General features: G+C 41.0%; 1 protein-coding gene across 6 annotated transcripts in view; it reads right to left on the bottom strand.

The window, feature by feature from the left end:
* The window catches only part of NUMB (NUMB endocytic adaptor protein), a 157,483-nt gene that overhangs the window by 54,976 nt on the left and 80,833 nt on the right, over positions 1-21,674 (bottom strand). For 2 of the 6 annotated variants that reach the window (XM_028141428.2, XM_028141429.2), the window contains exon 3: positions 19,828-19,912. The exons of 1 other annotated variant lie outside the window; for it this stretch is intronic. Coding sequence is in view for 3 of the 5 variants with exons in the window: in XM_054715935.1 (XP_054571910.1) it covers positions 11,750-11,761 (12 nt within the window). In the remaining 2 variants the exon portion in view is untranslated. Of the gene's footprint in view, positions 1-11,749; positions 11,772-19,827; positions 19,913-21,674 lie in introns of those variants that run through there. 3 more of the 6 variants (XM_054715937.1, XM_054715938.1, XM_054715935.1) reach the window with 2 other exon arrangements.

Raw genomic sequence — 21,674 nt, 5'->3', positions numbered from 1 at the left:
TAATTCTAAATACTATGTCCATCCCAACCAGTTCTCCACTTTGAAGGACCTACCTTAAACCATGTGAGTCCATATTTAAAGACCCTTTCCTAACTTCTCGTACCTACAAGACTGTCAAAGTGGTGTTCTCCCTTGCTGCAGTCAGTTTAATAAATTGAGCTTTGCTTTGGCCAACAGGATTCTTTGTGGGAAAAGCCAATGCAGTAGGTCCTCGGGTTACGTCAGAGATCCGTTCCTATGGGCACTACATAACGTGATTTTCGCCGAAAGTCAGAACCCACCTACATAAGCAGCTACGTCACTCACATGGAGCACATACACAGCGGTAATGAAGTCAAACAGTAAAAAAAATGAAAAGAAAGATAATTCCTGCAACCAATAGATGTGTTTCTCTCACATCAATGTTTCTGTCTTTCCCTCTCTCCAAAAAAATCAATGGAAAAATATACTCGGGTGAGGATTTAAAAAATAATAAAAAAATCAATAAACAGGTATGTCAGGTGTACCGGTTAATAATGCAGATTTTTTCAATAGATGGAGTTACACATTTTTTATTTATATGCGATTTTATATGTATGCTATTTTGTTGTATTGACAACAAACTTCAAAACTTCATATGTCAAATTTGCTGAAGGTGTTAACATCATAGGTATTTTTACGCTTAAAAATGTTGAATTTCGTGCCAAAAAAAGAATTTGCAGGAAGTTGTAATTAATTACTTTATTTTGAAGAAAAAGTTATCGTATACTTCGGGAAGCTTATGGTGAATATGCTCCATCTCAAGATACTCGTGAACGCAGGTTTAAACACTTTAAAAGTGATGATTTCGATGTGAAAGACCTTTAGAACGTCCAGGTCAACCAAAAAAGTTTGAAGACCAACAATTACAAGCATTATTGGATGAAGATGCGTGTCAAACTCAAAAACAACTTGCAGAAAGATTAAACGTTGCTCAGCAAACAATTTCCGATCATTTATAAGCAATGGGAAAGATTTTAAAGGAAGGAAAATGGATGCCACATCAACTGAACGAAAGACAAATGGAAAACCGAAAAGTCATCGGTAAAATGTTGCTTCAACAGCACGAAAGAAAGTCTTTTTTGCATCGAATTGTGACTGGCGATGAAAAGTGGATTTATTTTGAGAATCCCAAATGCACAAAATCATGGGTTGATCCAAGTCAACCATCAACATCCACTGCAAGGCCAAATTGCTTCAGAAAGAAGACAATGCTCTGCGTTTGTTGGGATCAGGTAGGTGTGGTGTATTATGAGCTTCTAAAACCAGGTGAAACCGTTAATACTGATTGCTACCGACAACAAATAATCAATTTGAACCACACTTTGATCGTAAAACGACCAGAATGGGCCAGAAGACACGGCAAAGTAATTTTGCTTCATGATGACGCACCATCACACACTTCAAAACCAGTTAAAGCCAAAACCGGTTTGGCTCAGTGGATAGAGCGTCAGCCTGCGGACTGAAAGGTCCCAGGTTCGAATCCGGTCAAGGGCATGTACCTTGGTTGCGGGCACATCCCCAGTGGGGGGTGTGCAGGAGGCAGCTGATCGATGTTTCTCCCTCATTGATGTTTCTAGCTCTCTATCCCTCTCCCTTCCTCTCTGTAAAAAATCAATAAAATATATTTTAAAAAAAGAAAACAAAACAAAACCAGTTAAAGACACGTTAAAAGATCTTGCCTGGGAAGTATTAGCCCACCCGCCATATTCACCAGACCTTGCTCCTTCAGATTACCACTTGTTCCGATCGATGGCACACGCACTTTCTGAGCAGCACTTCAAAACGTACGAAGAAGTGGAAAATTGGGTCTCTGAATGGTTTGCCTCAAAACAAGAAAAGTTCTATTGGGACGGTTTCCACAAATTACTTGAAAGATGGGGGAAATGTGTAGCTAGCGATAGACATTACTTTGAATAAAGCACTTTTTTTTTTTTAATAAAGCACTTTTGATGTTTCTCTTGAAATTATCGTGTTTTCTTTGATTACAAAATCCGCATTATGAATCGGTACACCTGGTACACACCATATAATTGGCCAATATGTGCTATACTAATATAACCATACCAGTGATTAAGTTTTTGCAATGTTTACATTCTAGACAGTAAACAGCCACAGTGCTGAGCCTTTCTCCTAGGATCCACCCCTGACCTTTCACAGTCCAACAACTAGTAGTTTAATATCTGGTTTAACAGAGTACTGAGGCCAGTGAATGTTCTGATTGGTCAGTAACAGTGCAAGTCAGATTCCAAAAGTTCCATCTCTCTTGGCACAGTTGTTGGCTCCCTCCAGGGTCCCCAGAGGTTAGCCTGCCTTCGTGTGCCCTGGCCTAGTCCCAGGTGGGCAAAGAGAGACATACAGTACTCACCAGTCCTCCACCCTGTCTACTATGGTCCTGAATGTTAGCTCCCATCACTACATGTTCCCCCAGTGCCGTGGTCGGCAAATTGCGGCTCGCGAGCCACATGCGGCTCTTTGCCCCCTTGAGTGTGGCTCTTCCACAAAATACCACGGCCTGGGCAAGTCTATTTTGAAGAAGTGGCGTTAAAAGAAGTTTAAGTTTAAAATATTTGGCTCTCAAAAGAATTTCAATCGTTGTACTTTGATATTTGGCTCTGTTGACTAATGAGTTTGCTGACCACTGCCCCAGAGAGATCACAAATAGATTTATTAGGAAAGACAGAACCGTTAGCAATGACACTAGCTCCCCAAACAGACCAGCTAGCTCTTCATCAGACTGGATAAAAAGCAAGATGCAACCATATGCCTCCTACAATAAACCCACTTTAAACATAAAGACACAAATAGGTTAAAAGAAGAAGGATGGGGGAAAAACATACCATATAGTAGTCAAAAGAAAGCTGGAGTGGCTATGCATCCCCCTCTCCATAATTAATAGAATAAGCAAGCAAAAAATCGGCAAGGATATAAACAGTATCAACCAACACGACTTGACTGACATTTAAAGAACATTCTACCCAATAACAACAGAATACACATTATTCTCAAGTATATGTGGAACTTTTACCAAAATATACCATATTCTGGGCCATAAAACAAGTTTCAAATTTAGAAGGATTCAGCCCTGGCCAGTTTTCTCAGTGGTCAGAACGTCGGACGGCAGACAGAGGGTCGCGGGTTCAATTCCCAGTCAAGGGCACATACTTCGGTTGCAGGTTCAATCCCCGGCTGCGGTCAAGGCACATGTGGGAGGCACACAATTGATGTGTCTCTCTCACGTCGATATTTCTCCCCCCTCTCCCTTTTACTCTCTCTAAAAAAATAAGTGAAAAAAATATCCTAGGGTAAGGATTTAAAAAATATATAATAAATAAAACAAAAGGATTTAAGTCATACAAAGTTTGAGCTCTAACCACAATGAAGTTAAATCAACAAATATGTGGAAACTAAATAATACATTTCAAAATAGCTCATGGGTGAAAATAGAAAACAAAGGGAATTTAGAAGGTATTTTGAACTGAATGAAAACTCAATATATCAAAATTTGTGAAATGATACAAATTTATAGCACTAAATTTGTAGCACGAAACCAGTGGTTCTCAGCTGGGGGCAATCGTGTCAATCAGGGGACTTTTGACAATATCTGGAGACAAACTTGGTTGTAACTAAAAGGGATGCAATCGGTATCTAGTGGGTAGCGGCCAAGGATACTACTAAATAGCCTATAATACATAGGACAGCCCCTCACAATAAAAAGTTCTCCAGCTCAAAATGTTAATAGTGCCACTATTAAGAAACCCTTCACTAAATGCCTAGGGGGAAAAAAAGGTCTTCCCTAAATCACTGACTTCAGCTTCCATCTATAGAAACTAAAGGGACAAAGTAATGCCAAGTAAGAAGGAAAAAAGGAAATAGTAGATTAGAGCACAAAGTGTAAAGTAGGAAAACAGAAACATAGAGAAAAGGAAAGCAAAAGCTGGTTCTTTAAGATTAATAAAACTGATAAACCTGTATCCAGACTAATCAGGTAAGAAAAAGATAAATGACCAAATATCAAGAATGAGAGAAGCATCATTATTATAGAATCTACAGATATTAGAAAGAATAAGGGAATACTATAAACAAGTTTAAAATTCAACAACTCAGAAAAAAATAGATAAATTCCTTGCAAGAGGGACCTCTGTACTATTGTCAACAATAAATACAATTTAAAAAAAGAAATAGATAACCTGAATAGTCCTTAATGAAACTGAATTTATAGTTTAAAATCTTTTTACAGAGACAACTCCCAGGCTAAATAAATTCAGTGGTAAATTCTACCAAACATTTAAGGAAGAAATCATACCAATTCTACAAAAATCTTCCCAAAAAACTGAAGAGGAAGGAATATTTCTCAGATCATTCTATCAAACTAGCATGACCCTGATACCAAAACCAAACAAAGAGATTATTTAAAAAGTAAGCTACAGATCAATTATCTCTCATGAACATACATGCAAATATTCTAAACAAAATTTTAGCAAATCAAACCAAACCAAACAATACATAAAAAGGATAATACATCATGACCACATGGTGTTTTTCTAAGAAATGCAATTAATTAACATTCAAAAATAAATGTAATTCACCATATTAGCAAACTAAAAATATCCCTGTCAATATTATGTTTGCAACTCATGGTAAATTGTGTCTTTCCTTCTTTGACTTCACACACTAAACTGAGATTTTAAAAATTAGGTTAAGATTAAATTAATTATAAGCATAAATTCTCCCCTTCTCTCTATATATATCCCATAGAGTTCATATTTAGCCTTGATTTTTTCATGAATTCTAGTTCTGTACTTCCAATTCCAACTCATATCTCCAAATCAAATTTATCTTTTCTTTTAAGCAAGCTCTTCTTCCAGACTTTCCTATTTCTACATAACACCTTTATATCCATCAAGACTTTCAAATGACAAAAGCAAACTCAAAGGTTCATCTCTGACATTTTTCCATAATTCATCCATACCCAGTCCAACAATTGGTGCTACTGGATGGGAGTATCAATATCTCTGGCATTCAGCTACCACTTTCGGTTCCTAATTGCCCTGGTAGAAAAATCAATTCATCCATCTTCTGCAACAACCCTAGACTCTAAGCCCTCTTTCCTCTAATCTTCCTACATAGTTATGCCAGATTAATATTCCTAAAATTCATCGTCAATTGTGTTCCAAATCTGTTGACAATCCTAATGTGTAATTTGTGATTCTGGCATTCGGGAGCTTCTATAACTTGAACCTTTTTCCAGCCTCCTCTACCAATACTTTCCAAATAATCCTGTGAAAATCAGGCCTTTCAAATATGCTGTGGCTTTTCCACATCTCTTTCTTTACAGTGTATTTTCTACTTGTAATAGTTCACTTTCCTCCTCTTTCAATATAAGATACCATATTTTGATATGACAATGAAGCTGATTTTAAAGTAATTTTTATCACAGAAGTAACAGATGTTATTTGTAAAGAACAGGAGAAACAGAAAAGTCCAAATAACTTGTAATCCCACTAAACAGAAATAGCCTTCATTTTACTTTCAGAGTTGTGTGTGTGTGTGTGTGTATGTGTTTGTCTTTTTCTATGCACATATGCTTTATCTTTTCCTTTTTATAAAAAAAGGGAACATATGATATCTTTCTCTCAGCTAGGCAAATTTGAAAGCCTTTCTATTCTTTTCAGAGCAGCATGCTTCAGAGAAATAAGATTTTTATACTATTGTTATAATCAAAACTTCGTATTTAAAAATGAAGAAAAAAAAGTTTACATCTCTTTGAAGGCAAGATTTATATTTTACTCAGCACCTAATATTGGCATTTGCTTACATGAATTATTTTAAATTACATATAAGAGATCGCAAATATTTTAATTAAAATTTTTCAACAAGTATTTATTGATTGTCTATGATGCTTTGCAGCAGTAAATAATACAAAACAAAACCCATGCCTCTATGAAGGAGACAGAAAATAAGAAGGCAAATTATTTATACTAGTAGTGGTGCGCTGGGTCCTAAGATCCAACTGTTAAATTTTCAACATGTTTGCAAACTGGATGTTAAACACAGCCTTTATTAAAACTTAAATTATATAGCCTTAGCTTGTTTGGCTCAGTGGATAAAGCATCGGCCTGTGGACTGAAGGGTCCTGGGTTCGATTCTGGTCAAGGGCACATGCCCAGGTTGCAGACTCAATCCCCAGTAGGGGGAGTGCAGGAGGCAGCCATTCAATGATTCTCTCTCATCCCTGATGTTTCTATCTCTCTCTCCTCCCTTCCTCTCTGAAATCAATAAAAATATATTTTTAAAAAAACAACTTAAATTATATAAACTTACAAGTTATTCTAAAACAAAAGTAATAAACACTAAAAATTTTATCACTTCCTAATTATTTTACTACTAGAGGCCCGGTGCACAAAATTCGTGCACAGGGGTGGGGGTGTTTCCCTTAGCCCAGCCTGAACCCTCTCCAATCTGGGACATCCCTCTCACAATCCAGGATTGCTGGCTCCCAACCGCTCGCCTGCCTGATTGCCCCTAACCACTTCTGCCTGCCAGCCTAATCACCCCCTAACCATTGCCCTGCCAGCCTGATCAACACCTAACTGCTCCCCTGCCGGCCCTATTGCCCCTAACTGCCCTCTCCTGCTAGCCCAGTAACTCCAAACTGCCCTCCCTTGCCAGCCCAGTCATCCCTAACTTCCGTCCCCTGCCGGCCTGGTTGCCCCCAACTACCTTCCCCAGGTGGCCTAGTCCCCCCCAACTGCCCTCCCCTACAGGCCAGGTCACTCCCAACTGCCCTCCCCTGCAGGCCTGGTCCCTCCCAACTGCCCTCCCCTGCAGGCCTGGTCACCCCCAACTGCCATCCCCTGCAGCCCTGGTTGCCCCCAACTGCCCTCCCCTGCCGGCCATCTTGTGGTGGTCATCTTTGACCACATGGGCGCGGTCATCTTGTGTGTTGGAATGACAGTCAATTTGCATATTACTCTTTTATTAGATAGGCTTAACTATGCTCCTGGGGTTATTTATGATTTTTGTATCTGTATGGTACAAATACTACATAATGCTGGGCTAGTGTACATCTTTTCACAAAATCATGTTTAGTGACTTCATGTTGAGGCTTGAAATAGGCCATGGTCAAAGTATTTATTCTACGGAATTTGGCAAAACTACCAATCATTGCTTGATTTATTGTTTTGTGATTGTCTAGCTCTAAGAAACTAATGCAGCAAATCTTAATAATGCAGATTAAACTTAAAAGTGTGTGTTGTCAATAACCATTACATTATGAATAGCACAAAAAATGTGAGGATATGTTCTTCCATTATTTGAAAACTATTATCCAATTCAGCTAAGCTGTCTCTCAGGTAATTGAGAAATGAGTAAAATTCTGACATACATCTTCATTGTTTCACTTTCATCTTACTCATTAATACAAACAAAAATATCAACCATCATTCATGATGGAACTACACTCAGTGAACTAGTTGTGAAACACCAGCACACCACTAACTATATGGTATGTTAGAAGATGGTAAATGTTATGCAAAAAAAATGAACAGGGTTAAGAGGGGGATTAGAAGTGCTGGAGGCAGGGATAAATTTTTAAATTAAAGTAACATCTGAGCAAAGAATTGAAGGAAGTAAAAAAGTGAGCCATGCAAGTAGGATGAGAATTCCAGAAAAAGGAAAAGAACTACAGCACATACTTGATATACATCCTATATAATAAAAAGCTAATATGCAAATCGATCGGATTGCAGAACGTCCAGTCGCTATGACACGCACTGACCAGCAGGGGGGCAGATGCTCAACGCAGGAGCTGCACCCTGGTGGTCAGTACACTCCCACAGGGGGAGCGCTGCTCAGCCAGAAGCCCTGAGCCAGGCTCACGGCTGGCAAATGCAGTGGCGGTGGCGGGAGCCTCTCCCGCCTCCGTAGCAGCGCTAAGGATGTCTGACTGATGGCTTAGGTCCACTCCCAGTAGGCCTAAGCCATCAGTATCCCGAGGGCTCCTGGACTGTGAGAGGGTGCAGGCCGGGCTGATGGACACCATCCTCCCACCCCCAATGCACGAATTTCGTGCACCGGGCCTCTAGTAGTAGATATAGAAGACCCACCCAGGAAACTTGACCCTGACAATTGTTTCCCTATAAGAAAAAAACACGAGTGAGCCAAAATGGTAAAATTACTCTAATTTTTATGACAGTATTAGTTGGTTCCAAATATAAGAATATAGAGGCTAAAATATAAAATCATGAGTACCATTTAAAATATTGGGGGGGGGGAAACAAATTCACAAATTTCCTTAGATAAGCTTGTTAGGACATTCTACTTCTCACAAGGTTAAGTCAGGACATTCTACTTCTCACAGGGTTAAGTCCCAAAGATAGCAATAAAAGCAAAAATCACATAAATTCAAAATTATATTGGGAATACCTTAAATCATCCATAAAGTACAGTATTACACTATCTTGCAACACAGCCAGATATTTCTCCTTTTTTCAACAGAACACAGTTGAATTAGCAAGCTTACGTTTAGGATCTATGCTGTGAGAAAAATTTCAAACTAGTACTAAGAACCACAGGGCATGCTCAGACTATGGGAGGCGCAAAAACAATGTATAGCAGAAACTTATTGAGCAGAACAGCAAGAGATCTAAATTTAATGAAATCATTTTTAAACTGTGACTTTTATTTTACTGTTCTCTGAACAAATATGGTTGAATTTGAATATATACAACTGCACTGTATTCTTCATCATTCTATCCCAGAATTCTATAGGGGAAGTTACATGAAAAAGAATGTACTGACTGTCCATCTGCTAAAAAAAAAAGTCATTTGTTTACTTATAAAAATACCATGTTAAATCAACATTACATTAAATTAGAACATTTTACTACAAGCATAAAGTATTTCATATTTGAATTTTCTCTCTTTGATTTTTAGTATTTCTTATGATGTGGAACTTGGTCAAGATTTAGAGTGAAGAAAAAAATCTTTTTATTTGGTCAAGTTAAGTTAGTGAAAAAATGTAAGGAATCCTAGACTCTCAGCATGGCCAAAGGATTTACAGGTAGGTCATCTACTCAATCCTACTCAACAATAAATTCTAAGAATTTTGGATTAATTTTCCTAACTGGCATAATTTGCCTAACAGGAAACAATTTATAACTTATTAACTTGTACCACTGGCTCAGATGTTCCACTTAGGCACTGAGCCAAATGAATAGCACGAAGTACAACTTCATTAACAACACTAAAATAAATACAGGACTAATAAAATTCATTTTTAAAGTTCATAGTTTTGTGATAAAAGTTAATTTATAAACAGATTCATGGAAAGGTACATAGATCAAACAGTTGTTTCTTTTTTAAACCTACTTTTCAAAAAAAAAAATTCACTCAGCTTCTGAATAAACCTGGGGTGTCAGTAAATTTAAAATTTGTTTATATTACAGTTGAACTTTTTTGTTCGTTTTTGTTTTTTTGTTAATCCTCACCCGAGGATATTTTTCCACTGATTTTTAGGGAGAATGGAAGGGAGCAGGAAAGACAGAGAGAAACATCAATGTGAGAGAAACACGTCGACTGGTTTGCTCCTGCATGAGCCCCAACCAGGGCCCGGGCCAGGGAGGAGCCTGCAACTAAGTTATGTGCCCTTGACCAGAATCAAACCCAGGACCCTTTGGTTCACAGGCTGACGCTCTACCCACTGAGCTAAACCAGCTAGGGCTCAACTTTTTTTTTTTAAATTAATAAGCAACATATGGTTAGGGTTATCTTGAATACTGTGCTACCTTATTTCTGAAAACTGTGCCAACTATGGCATTTTGAATTAGAATATTTTAAGAACAGAGTATTGTAATTTTTCAATAGCTAAAACTAAAACACTTTGCTTTATCAACTATCAGACCAAAGGTTTAAGATGAACAATAAATTGTCTGAAATATCCTAAAGATTGGTATTTGAGAAGAGAACATTGTCACAATTTGAATGTCGAAGCTCTCCAGCCACATACCCCTCAGGCTTGATTACAATTTAGATCACATGTTCTCAATATCACAGGGTATCATATACCCCATAGGTTCTTCAGATTCAGCAATGTCCTAAGATTATGTACAAATCTGAATGTACATGTGTCTGCACTTTCTAAGCCAGACTTCAACTTCCATCAGAATTTCAAAGGATTCTGTAACTATCAAAAATTTAAGAGCCCCTGATTTAAACAGTAGTCTGTGATCCTTATCTATTATCTGACTTTAATTTTAGGTTTCTGCCTTACTAATTTTCATCTTCCCACTCATCTTATCCAAAATATTCTTTCTTTTATTTTGATATATGGCTTCTTTATTTACTCTTTAAAGATGATAATGGAAAACCAGAGCTTCATAAAATGAGGAAAAAACCTACTTAAAACTGCAGTCAAAGGTGACTTCAAAACCAGAACCTGTATATTTTTAAGAAACATTTTCCTAAAAAGCTATCTCTTCTGAGTACTTTTTCTTTCAGTTACAAAATCAATTTTATCTTTTAGTTGACCACTTGAGAAAATAATTGATTAACTGAATTTGCAATTCAGCTATACTTACCCTTACCTCTTAAGGTACGTTAAGACTTAGCTAAAAATGCATAATATCTATCACCCCTAACCCTGTATAACACAGACAGACTTCAAGAATTAAATCTTTAGGTATAGAACAAAATGATTTTGCTCTGACATAGCTAGTGAGGACTGATTTAGCAAGGAACTTTTTGATGAAAAAAGGGCAGAACTGCTGAGAATGCTAGCCTACTTTTTACACTACTTTCTTCCTCTGAGCATCTGTCAAGTGTGGGATGAGAAAAAGGTGCTGGAATCTGGAGAGGCAGACTAGAATAAAAATATAATTGGGTCCAAGAATTTTAAAAAGAGAGACAGACACACAGAAATGCCACTTGGAAATTTATAGAAATAGAAGGTTAAAAACAGTTCTGCTCCCCTTTACTGACAAATAACTTCACAAATTATCTATACACATCTTCTCTCCAATTCTTTAACTCTCTCCAGTCTGACTCCTTCCTCTTCCTCACAGCCCTCTCTCTCCCTTTATACAAGCCATCAACAGAAGAGTTATAAAATATATCTTAAATCTGTTCACTGCTCATTGCCACCATCAGAACCATGGTCCAAGACAACTTTGTCTCCTACCTCGACTAGTATATACCATCAACTAGTATTAATTTCTATTTCCTCCACTGTCTCCCTCTGATCAACTGTGTACACAAAGTAGTCAGTGTAATATTTACAAATGTAAAATGGATCATGGCACTGCATAACAATGCATCTTCAAATTAAACCACTCTCAGCATCCAGAAGTCAGTATGGCATAATAATTCATATTGCCCACAAAGTGCTTGGAACGGTGCCAAGCACATCACAAATGCTCAGTAAATGTTAGCATTTAAGGGAAAGCCCCAGTCTGCCTTTCTTTCTTTGAAGTGACATTCTCCCCAACTAACTATGATCCTTTCATTTAACTGCAAGCTCTTTCCCACTCTGTGCCTGCTGTTTTCCTCTCTGAAATGCTTTTTTCTCAGACCCTTCAAGAACTTATGAATCCCACTCATACTTCAAGTCTCAACCTAAATGTCATCTCACTGATGAGGGCTCCTTTTACCACTTTCTAAAGTCCACTTTCTATAATTATTTATTGTATTACTCTTCTCATTTCCTTCACAGTGGCTTATATTTTATAATTACTTTTTTGTCCATTGGTTAAACTCCTTCTTGAACATCATCAGATGACTAAGCATCCATCCAAGAAATTCTCCAACTGGCAGGAAGCAATGGGTTCTGTGTATCCAAAACGATCTTAATTAATATAGGTATTAACCTCTTTTCACATGAAGCTAAAATATTGGTCATAATATGAGTATGTCATAGCCTGTGCTGTGATTCATTATACCTACACCCTTCCCTTAACACGTTAAGCGCCATGTCAGTCACCAGTGACTGAAATGGAAAGGAAGACAAAACTTGGCGCTTAATGTGTTGTTAATGAAATATAACCCTGTGTCCAATAAAGTATTGTGCTATGTGCTGGAAGAAGAGGATCCAAGGTGAGAAAATAAAGGTTATTTCCTCCTTTAAGGTCTTGAATTATATAAACGTAAGATATGAGAACCAAAAAGGGGGCATTTCAAGCAGGGGATGGGATGGAATGAAGAGTCATCATCCTATATAATAAAAGGCTAATATGCAAATTGTCCCCTCGACTGGGAGTTCAATCAGGAGTTCAACCAGTAGTTCAACCAGGGGGCAGGGCCGCCTGGCCAACCGCCCACGGCCCCTCCCCCTGGCAGACCCCGGCCCCAATCAGACTCCCACCCCAATCAGGGTTGGAGCCGGCCCACCAACTGCCCACAGCCCCGCCTCTAGCTGGCCCTGCCCCCAATCGGCCCCTATCAGGGCGGGCCAGCAGGACCCCACCTGTGCACGAATTTGTGCACCAGGCCTCTAGTCCTATATAATAATCCTATATAATAATAGAGAAATATGCAAATTATCCGGGACGCCCTCATGGGTAACGACCAGCAGGAGCGGGTGGGCGTGGCTGCATGCCGCACGAGGCTGGGGGACGTGAGGCTGCGTCAAATAAAATAAAATAAAATAAAATGTGTTCACATGCCCTAAAGCACAAACATCCCAGCAGATAACTCAATGCAGGTTATTCTGTAATCACAATAATTACACAATATTGATTACACAATAAACTTATTTTCACCAAAAAAAAAAATCTTCATTTAAAGATGCCCCAGTAAGGCTGCTGAGGCTTTCATCTGTCCCTTGCTACACTGAAGACGACAGGGTTCCAAGAGGAAGGGCTCCAGTTTCTTTTTCTCAGCACCCAGCTAGAAGGCCTCCCTGGCTGGCTCTCCCCTCCCAGCCCTGCGCAGGATGGGCGCTCCGCTCTGGCCCGGGAGCCCCAAAGGGAGGTGGAGCGAAGTGCTTTCCCTCCGGGACCCTGCTCTCCCTGGGAGTCCGGTGTGGAGGGTGCTCTCCCTGGGAACCCGGGAATCTGCCTCCCGGGGCAACTGTGCAGCAGCCAGACCTGGTGAGCCCCGGAGAGGGCGACCTACCAATGCAGATGTGTACGCTGGCAGAGGCCACACAGCTGCCATAGTTGAAGTTGTCCTCATGGAGGACCGGGGGTAGTGGGGATCAGAGTCAGCCATGTCGGCAATGGAACCCCAGCTCCCCGCCAAATGACTAGAGCACACGGACCTCAATGGCCCTCAGTCACTTCCTGAGCAGCAGTCAGCCCCAAACGGGGATCAAACCCGAAACCTAAGTAGGTGCCCTGACAGAATGGAACCCAAACCTTTGCTGTGGCAGAGGAGCTCCGGCCCACAGCAGGGGCCAGGGCATGCCAGAGGGGTTTTGTTGAGGGGTCCAGACAGGCAGCACACAGCACAGTGGGTTAGAACTCCTGATACAGCAAGGTTGCGGGTTGGATCCCTGGCACAGGGCACAGACAAGAAGCAACCAAAGAGAGCATAATAAGTGGAACAACACACTGGTGTTTCTCTCGCTCCCTTCCTCTCTCTAAAATAATCAATCAATAAAAATTGAAATAAAAAATAATTCCTCTGGCTTGCAGAGTTGCTAAAACAGAAATCGAAGTCCCATCCCTTCCCCTTTATTCAACAAAACTTCATTCATATACTCCTTCAATAATCACACTGGGGATGGGTGTTTGTTTGTTTTGGTTAATCCTCACCTGAGGACATTTTTGCATTGATTTTTTTTTACAGAGAGTGGAAGGGAGGGAGAAAAACAGAAACTAATGTGAGAGACATCAATTGGTTGCCTCTTGCTGAATCCCCGACCAGGGCCCCAGATTGAGCCTGCAGCCCAGGTACGTGCCCTTGATCGGAATCCAACCCAGTACCCTTCAGTCCACCTGCAGAAGCACTATCCACTGAACCAAACCAGCATTTTTTTTCCTTTTTAAGTCCTCCTCTAAAGATATGTTTTTTTCATTGATTCTAGAGAGAGAGGAAGGGAGAGGGAAAGAGAAAGAGAAACATCGATCAGTTGCCCAAGCTATCCGACAGGGATGGAACCCACAACCTGTGTACATGCCCTCACCTGGAATCGAACCCATGACCCCTTGGTGCGTGGGAGGACACTCTAACTATTGATCCACACCAACCAGGGCTTGGAGGTACGTTTAAAAAAATTTTTTTCAGGGACCCCACCCTCCACCCCCAGTGCACCCCCACCTGCCCTGGCCAGGTGGCTCAATTGGTTGGAGTCCCAACCTGTACACCAAAGGATTTCCTGTTGGATTCTAGGTTAGGGCACATACTTAGGTTTAGGTTAGATCCCAGTGGGTCAGCAGGTGCAGAGGCAGCCTACTGGTATTTCTCTGTCACATGGATGTTTCTCTCTCTAAAAATCAACTTTAAAAACATCCTCAGGTGAGAATTAAAAATATATATATTAAAAAATTTTTTCAGATCTAAAATTTTATTTGGTTCTTTTTTAAATTTTATTTTTCATTTACAGTTCACATTCAATATCCTATCCTATATAATAAAACCCTGCCGAAACCGGTTTGGCTCGGTGGATAGAGCGTCGGTCTGCGGACTGAAAGGTCCCAGGTTCGATTCCGGTCAAGGGCATGTACATTGGCTGTGGGCACATCCCTGGTAGGGGGTGTGCAGGAGGCAGCTGGTCGATGATTCTCTCTCATCGATGTTTCTAGCTCTCTATCTTTCTCCCTTCTTCTCTGTAAAAAATCAATAAAATATATTAAAAAAAAAAAAATAGCCAAGACCGGTTTGGCTCAGTGGATAGAGCGTCGGCCTGCGGACTGAAAGGTCCCAGGTTCGATTCCGGTCAAGGGCATGTACATTGGCTGCGGGCACATCCCTAGTCGGGGGTGTGCAGGAGGCAGCTGGTCGATGTTTCTCTCTCATCGGTGTTTCTAGCTTTCTATCCCTCTCCCTTCCTCTCTGTAAAAAATCAATAAAATATATTTAAAAAAAAAAAAAACAACAACAAAAAAAACTACAACAACAAAAAAAAATAATAAAAATAAAAATAAAACCCTAATATGCAAATCAACTAAACGGTGTAATGACTGGTCACTATGAACTGACCACCAGGGGGCAGACGCTCAACATAGGAGCTGCCCCCTGGTGGTCAGTGCATGGGAGCGCCGCTCAGCCAGAAGCAGTGGTAGCGGGAGCCTCCACGGCATCCTCTGCGGCAGCACTAAGGAGCAGTGAGTCAAGCGGTAGGGAGCAGCAAGCAGGTGGGCGGGCGGTAAGGAGCGAGGGGTCCCAAACTGCGAGAGGGCATGGCCAGGCTGAGGGACCCCACTCTCCACCCCCAGTGCACAAATTTCATGCACCGGGCTTCTAGTATGTATATAATAGTGTATATTACATCAAAGCTATGATAGTATCGAATACAACATGCATCATTATTTTATGTTCCACTAACAAAGAAAAAATCCTATCTAATAAAAGAGTAATATGCAAATTGACTATCACTCCAACACACAAGATGGCTGCCCCCATATGGTCAAAGATGGCTGCCCCCATGTGGACACAAGATGGCCTGCCACAAGATGGCCTGCAGGGAAGGGCAGTTGGGAGGGACCAGGCCTGAAAGGGAGGGCAGTTGGGGGTGATCAAGCCTGCAGGGGAGGGCAGTTAGGAGTGACCAGGCTGGCAGAGGAGGTAAGTTGCGGGCGACTGGGCCTGCAGGGAAGGGCCGTTGGGGGGGACCCAGGCCTACAGAGGAGGGCAGTTAGGGGTGACCAGGCCTGCAGGGAAGGGCAGTTGGGAGGGACCAGGCCTGCAAGGGAGGGCAGTTGGGGGCGATCGAGCCTGCAGGGGAGGGCAGTTGGGGGTGACCAGGCTGGCAGGGGAGCAGTTAGGCATCAATCAGGCTGTCAGAGGAGTGGTTAGGGGGTGATCAGGCTGGCAGGCAGAAGCGGTTAGGGGCAATCAGGAAGGCAGGCAGGCGAGCAGTTGGGAGCCAGCAGTCCTGGACTGTGAGAGGGATGTCTGACTGCCCGTTTAGGCCCAATCCTACCGGGATCAGGCCTAAACGGGCAGTCGGACATCCCTCGAGGGGTCCCAGATTGGAGAGAGTGCAGGCTGGGCTGAGGTACACACACACACCCGTGCATGAATTTCGTGCACCGGGCCTCTAGTTGTTAATAATTGTTCATTAATTATGAAATACCATCAATAGTAAGATGCCTCTCAGTATGAGAGATTCATCATAATTTCAAAGATGTTAAAGCAGTGGTTCTCAACCTTTCTAATGCCACGACCCTTTAATACAGTTCCTCAGGTTGTGGTGACCCCCAATCATAAAATTATTTTCGTTGCTACTTCATAACTATAATTTTGCTACTGTTAATGAATCATAATGTAAATATCTGTGTTTTCCAAGGTCTTAGGCGACCCTGCTAGCGGTTCTCAACCCGTGGGTCGCAACCCACAGGTTGAGAACTGCTGCTGTAGAGCCTAAGACCATCGGAAAACACGGATATTTACATTACGATTCATAACAGTAGCAAAATTACAGTTAAGAAGTTGGTTTCAGGTTCTCCAGCCCGATAGGGGTGTAGGAGGCAACATTGATGTGTCTCTCTCTCTCCCCCCCGCCTCGTCTCCCTTCCATTTCTCTCTTCTTCCTTCCTTTCACTCTCTCTAGAAATCAATGGAAAAAATATCCTCGGGTGAAGATTTAAAAAAGAGGGGAAAATATTACTTAGCAGAAATTTAAGATAACAAAAGAATGCTTTGAACAGCTTTATGCCAAATACTTTAAGAACTCAAAGTAGATGTATTCTTAAAAAAAGAAGAAAAAACTTTCTAAAAACAAACTAGAAACAGAAATCCTAAAACCATGTAGAAAACTGAATACATACCTCTCAAAAAATACTAAGTCCACATGCCTCCCCCAAAACACTAAGTCCAGACAAGTTGAACAGAAGTTCAACCAAACTTTAAAGAAACAGATCATTCTAGTCTTAAAGAAATCCTTTCAGAGGGGTAAAGATTAGTTCTCAACTCATTCTTTGAGGTCGGCATTAGCTGGATACTAAAATCAAATCATGACAACATAAGAAATAAAAATTATGGGCCAATTTCACTCATGAACATAGATGCAAAAATCCTAAATGAAGTACTAATAAACTAAATCCAAATGTATAAGAAAAGATCACCATGATTAATTTGGGTTCATTCCAGCAATGCAAGGGTAATTCAACATTAGAAAATGTAATTGTCATTCACTGCATTAACAGAGTAAGGGAGGATAACCACATGATCTCATAAATGCAGAAAAATCAACTGATAACATTCAATATTTATTCTTCTCTCTCTCTCTCTCTCTCTCTCTCTCTCTCTCTCTCTCTCTCTCTCTCACACACACACACACACACACACACACAATCTTATCCAACTAGCAATAGAAATGTCTTTAACCTATAGAGTGTCTATCAAAAATCGATAGCAAACATTATTAATGGTGGAACATATCAATGCCCACTATTCAAAAATTAGGTGCAGCATAAGAATGCCCACTATTAACACTTGCATTGAATAATGTTCTGGAAGTCCTAACTAGTCTAGTAAGGCAAGAAAAAAACAATGGTATAAGCACTGGAAAGGAAGACAAAATTTGCATTTGTAATACTTTAATAAAATATTTTAGTAAGGTTGCTGAACAGAGATGTATATACCAAAAAAGCTTATCGCAGCAAATAGAAAATGGAAAGAAAAAAAGGAAAAATATATGATTTACAACAGTAACAAGAAATAAGGTATCTAATAATTAAATCTAAGAGAAGACTTGAGAGATCTTTATGGAGAAAAATATTTTACTGAAAGATATTTTTAAATATATAAAAAAAACTAGAAAGATATACCATATTTAAGGACAGAAAGGCTCAATATGATAAAAAGAATAAATTAGCCCTGGCTAGGTGGCCATTGGTTGGAGCATTAGCCCATACACCAGTGGTCGGCAAACTACAGCTCGCGAACCACATGCGGCTCTTTGTCTCCTTGAATGTGGCTCTTTCACAAAATACCACGTGCGGGCACGCACGTACAGTGCAATTGAAACTTCGTGGCCCATGCGCAGAAGTCGGTTTTCAGCTCTCAAAAGAAATTTCAATCGTTGTACTGTTGATATTTGGCTCTGTTGACTAATGAGTCTGCCGACCACTGCCATACACCAAAAGGTTGTGGGTTTGGTTTCCATTTCCGATCAGGGCAATGTTTCTCTCTCACATGATGTTTCTCTTTCTCTGTCTACACCTTCCTCTCTCTCTCTCTCTCTAAAATCAGTAAAAATATATCCTCAGGTGAGGATTAAAAAGAAAAGAAGAATAAATTAAATGCATGTGTAGATTAAAAGCAATAGAGATCTTGGGCTCGCATATGAGACAAGTCCCATTTTTTAAATGACAGCTTTTGAGAGCTTATTTGAAAATTCTAGTAGAGGAATGGTACTTTGTTCTATTGGGAAAGGTCATCCTCTTCAACAAAGTGTGCAGCTTCGGGAGGGGCACACGTGGGTGAGGAAGGAAGGAGAGACTCACCTAGCCAGCCAGATCAGCCAAATCAACCCTGGAGATCAATGGGGTAACAGATTTTGCAGCCAGATCTCCTTATATCCTAACAGCAGTCTTTAAATTTTTGCGTAACTTGATTCAAATTACTCCTGTTCATAGATATTTTTGCAATTGGCATAAACTTATTATCACTAATTATAAAAATTTTATTTTAACCAAATTGTAGTAATAGCTGATATGGCACTTCAGAATTGACAGCTGCATTGAACAAGTGTGAATGAAGAGCACTTGATCAATATTCGGCTGAGTTCTATTGAATGTCCCATTGGTTCACCACATGTAAGCTCTGATAACCACTCCTGGAAGTGATAAAATGTAGCCAACAATTTATATAACATAAGGTTTTGGTTCTTGGTAATTCTCTGTGAACATTGCCAAAACACCATCTCCTTAAAAGCCACCTAAAAATGTATACATCTATTCTAAATACAAATTTCTTTTACAAAAAGAAAACAGACAAAACACATTCATAATACAATGACTGTACTGGACTAAAAGAGTATTCTAGTGGACCTATTTGTAGTTCTCATACATACAATACCCTTGTACATGTGAGACCTATAAGCAGTTGCCCAGTTTGCGTTACAACAGATCTGAACTCAATCAAATGTATGATTTTTCTTTAGGTTTACCTTATACAAATTTAATTTTTGTTCATGTAAGTTTTGTGATATCTTATATTGCCTCTTAAATTTGGCTTTATCCAAATTTCCTACACAGAATTAGAAATAATGATCATGTTTTACTAGTTGCTAGATGATAATACTGGGTACCAGGCACTATTAAAAGTGCTTTCTACATATTAAATCATTTAATCTTAACAGCAACCCTATCAGATGTATAAGACTGCTATCATCATTTTACAGATAGGAAAACTGAGGTATAAAAAATTTTGTTAACTTTCCCAATGTCACACAAATAAGTGGAGAAATTTAGGGACTCATGCCCAGACTCAAACGCAGAGTTTCAGACCCTTAATTACTATGTTATACTATATTTAAAAGATATAAAATTATTATGGATAAAGAAACTCACCATTAAAAATGTATCAGAAAAAGTTAAACAACAGCTAAGCAATACTGGTATCAATACAACTTATCATAGGTTGATATTTCACAGTTATTTAAAAGATTCATGCCCATGATTAAGAGTTTGAAGTTGGACAGACCTGTCTCTGAATCTTGGTTGTGCCCTTTACAAGCTGTGTGACTTTGGACAAGTTTCGTAACTTCACCAAGCCTCAGTTTCCTCATCTGTAAAATGAGAATAATAAAAATCTCACAAAATTGTTGTAACATAATTATTGCTACATTACACTAAGATGGTAACGAAATAAAATACAGGAAACAAAATTAAAAGAGGAGGTTCTCAAATTTCCCCAGAAAACAGGACTTTATTATAATACTAGTGGCCCGGTGAACGAAATTCGTGCACATTAAAAGCGAATTACAGGAAATATTTTAATATTGCTATTTGCCCTTTCTCTATAATAGAAGTGTCAGAGATGAAAGAAAATTAGTAAAATGTATATGAAAATCTTCCTCCTGTCAGAGTCTGGGGCGCGCCGCGGGACCCAGAATCAAGTCCTCGCCCACCCACGCGTGCTTTGAAATCGCGCAAGACCCAGATGCAACTGGCCCCACCCCCGTCAAGCCCCACCGGGCAGGGGGCACAGCCTCAGGTCCCCCGTCAAGCCCCGCTGGGCGGGGGGTGCAGCCTCAGGACCCCTGGCCCAGGGTGAAGGGCATGGCCTGAGGTCCCCTGGCCCAGCACCGTCGTGGGGGGTGTGCCCTAATGTCCCCCGTCAAGCCCCGCCGGGCGGGGGGCATGCCTTGAGGTCCCCCGGCCCAGCACCAGGGGGCATGCCTTGAGGCTCCCTGTCAAGCCCAGCCAGGCAGGGGGCACAGCCTGAGGTCACCCAGGCCAGCGCCGGGGCGTGGGGGAGCGGCCTCAGGTCTCCCGGCCCGGGGCGAAGGATGTGGCCTGAGGTCCTCCGACCCGGCACCAGGGCGGGGGGCGAGCCTTGAGATCCCCCGTCAAGCCCCTCTGGGCAGGGGGGCGCAGAAGCCTCAAGTTCCCCGCCCCGGCCCGGCTCCACGCAGCCTCAGGTCCCTGCTGATCACTCGTTATGGGAACCCCGTTCCCGCTGTGGGTGCAGCCATCTTGTGTTACGGGAACCCCGCCTCCACTGTGGGTGCAGCCATCTTGTGTTACGGGAACCCCACCTCCACTGTGGGTGCAGCCATCTTGTGTTATGGGAACCCCACCTCCACTGTGGGTGCAGCCATCTTGTGTTACGGGAACCTCGCCTCTGCTGTGGGCATAGCCATCTTGTGATGGTGTGATGGTTAATTTGCATATTACCTCTTTATTATATAGGAAGGACTAGAGGCCCAATGCACAAATTTTGTGCAAGAGTAGGCCTTCCTTCCCCCGGCTGCTGGCACCGGCTTCCCTCTGGCACCTGGGACCCAGGCTTCCCTCGCAGCCCTGTCTTTGTCCAGAAGGACATCAGGTCTAATTAGTATATTATGTTTTTTTATTATAGATAACAAAGATGACTACTGCAAGTCATTGCAGCAAACTATAAGAGCCACACACTAATGTAGAACCACAATCTCCTCTAATTCATAACAAATAATTCTCCTAGATCAGTGGTCGGCAAACTGCGGCTCGCAAGCCACATGCGGCTTGCAAGCCGCTATTTGCCGCTCTGTTGACTAATGAGTTTGCCGACCACTGCTAAGACATTACCCTTACCCAGAAGTTTTGACTTCAGGTTAAAGACATTAGTACATTATTAAAATGTTTTTTAAGTGTTTTTCCCTAAGGCAGTGGTTGGCAAACTCATTAGTCAACAGAGCAGCAAACTGCGGCTCGAGCGCCGCATGTGGCTCGAGAGCCGCAGTTTGCCGACCACTGCCCTAGATAAAAGTCAAATGCCTAGAGCAGTGGTCGGCAAACTCATTAGTGAACAGAGCCAAATATCAACAGTACAACGATTGAAATTTCTTT

The sequence above is a fragment of the Eptesicus fuscus genome, chromosome 5, assembly GCF_027574615.1.
Source record: "Eptesicus fuscus isolate TK198812 chromosome 5, DD_ASM_mEF_20220401, whole genome shotgun sequence".
Lineage (NCBI taxonomy): Eukaryota > Metazoa > Chordata > Mammalia > Chiroptera > Vespertilionidae > Eptesicus > Eptesicus fuscus.
Note: the sequence above shows the minus strand (reverse complement) of the source record. Positions and strands in the feature narration are given on the sequence as shown.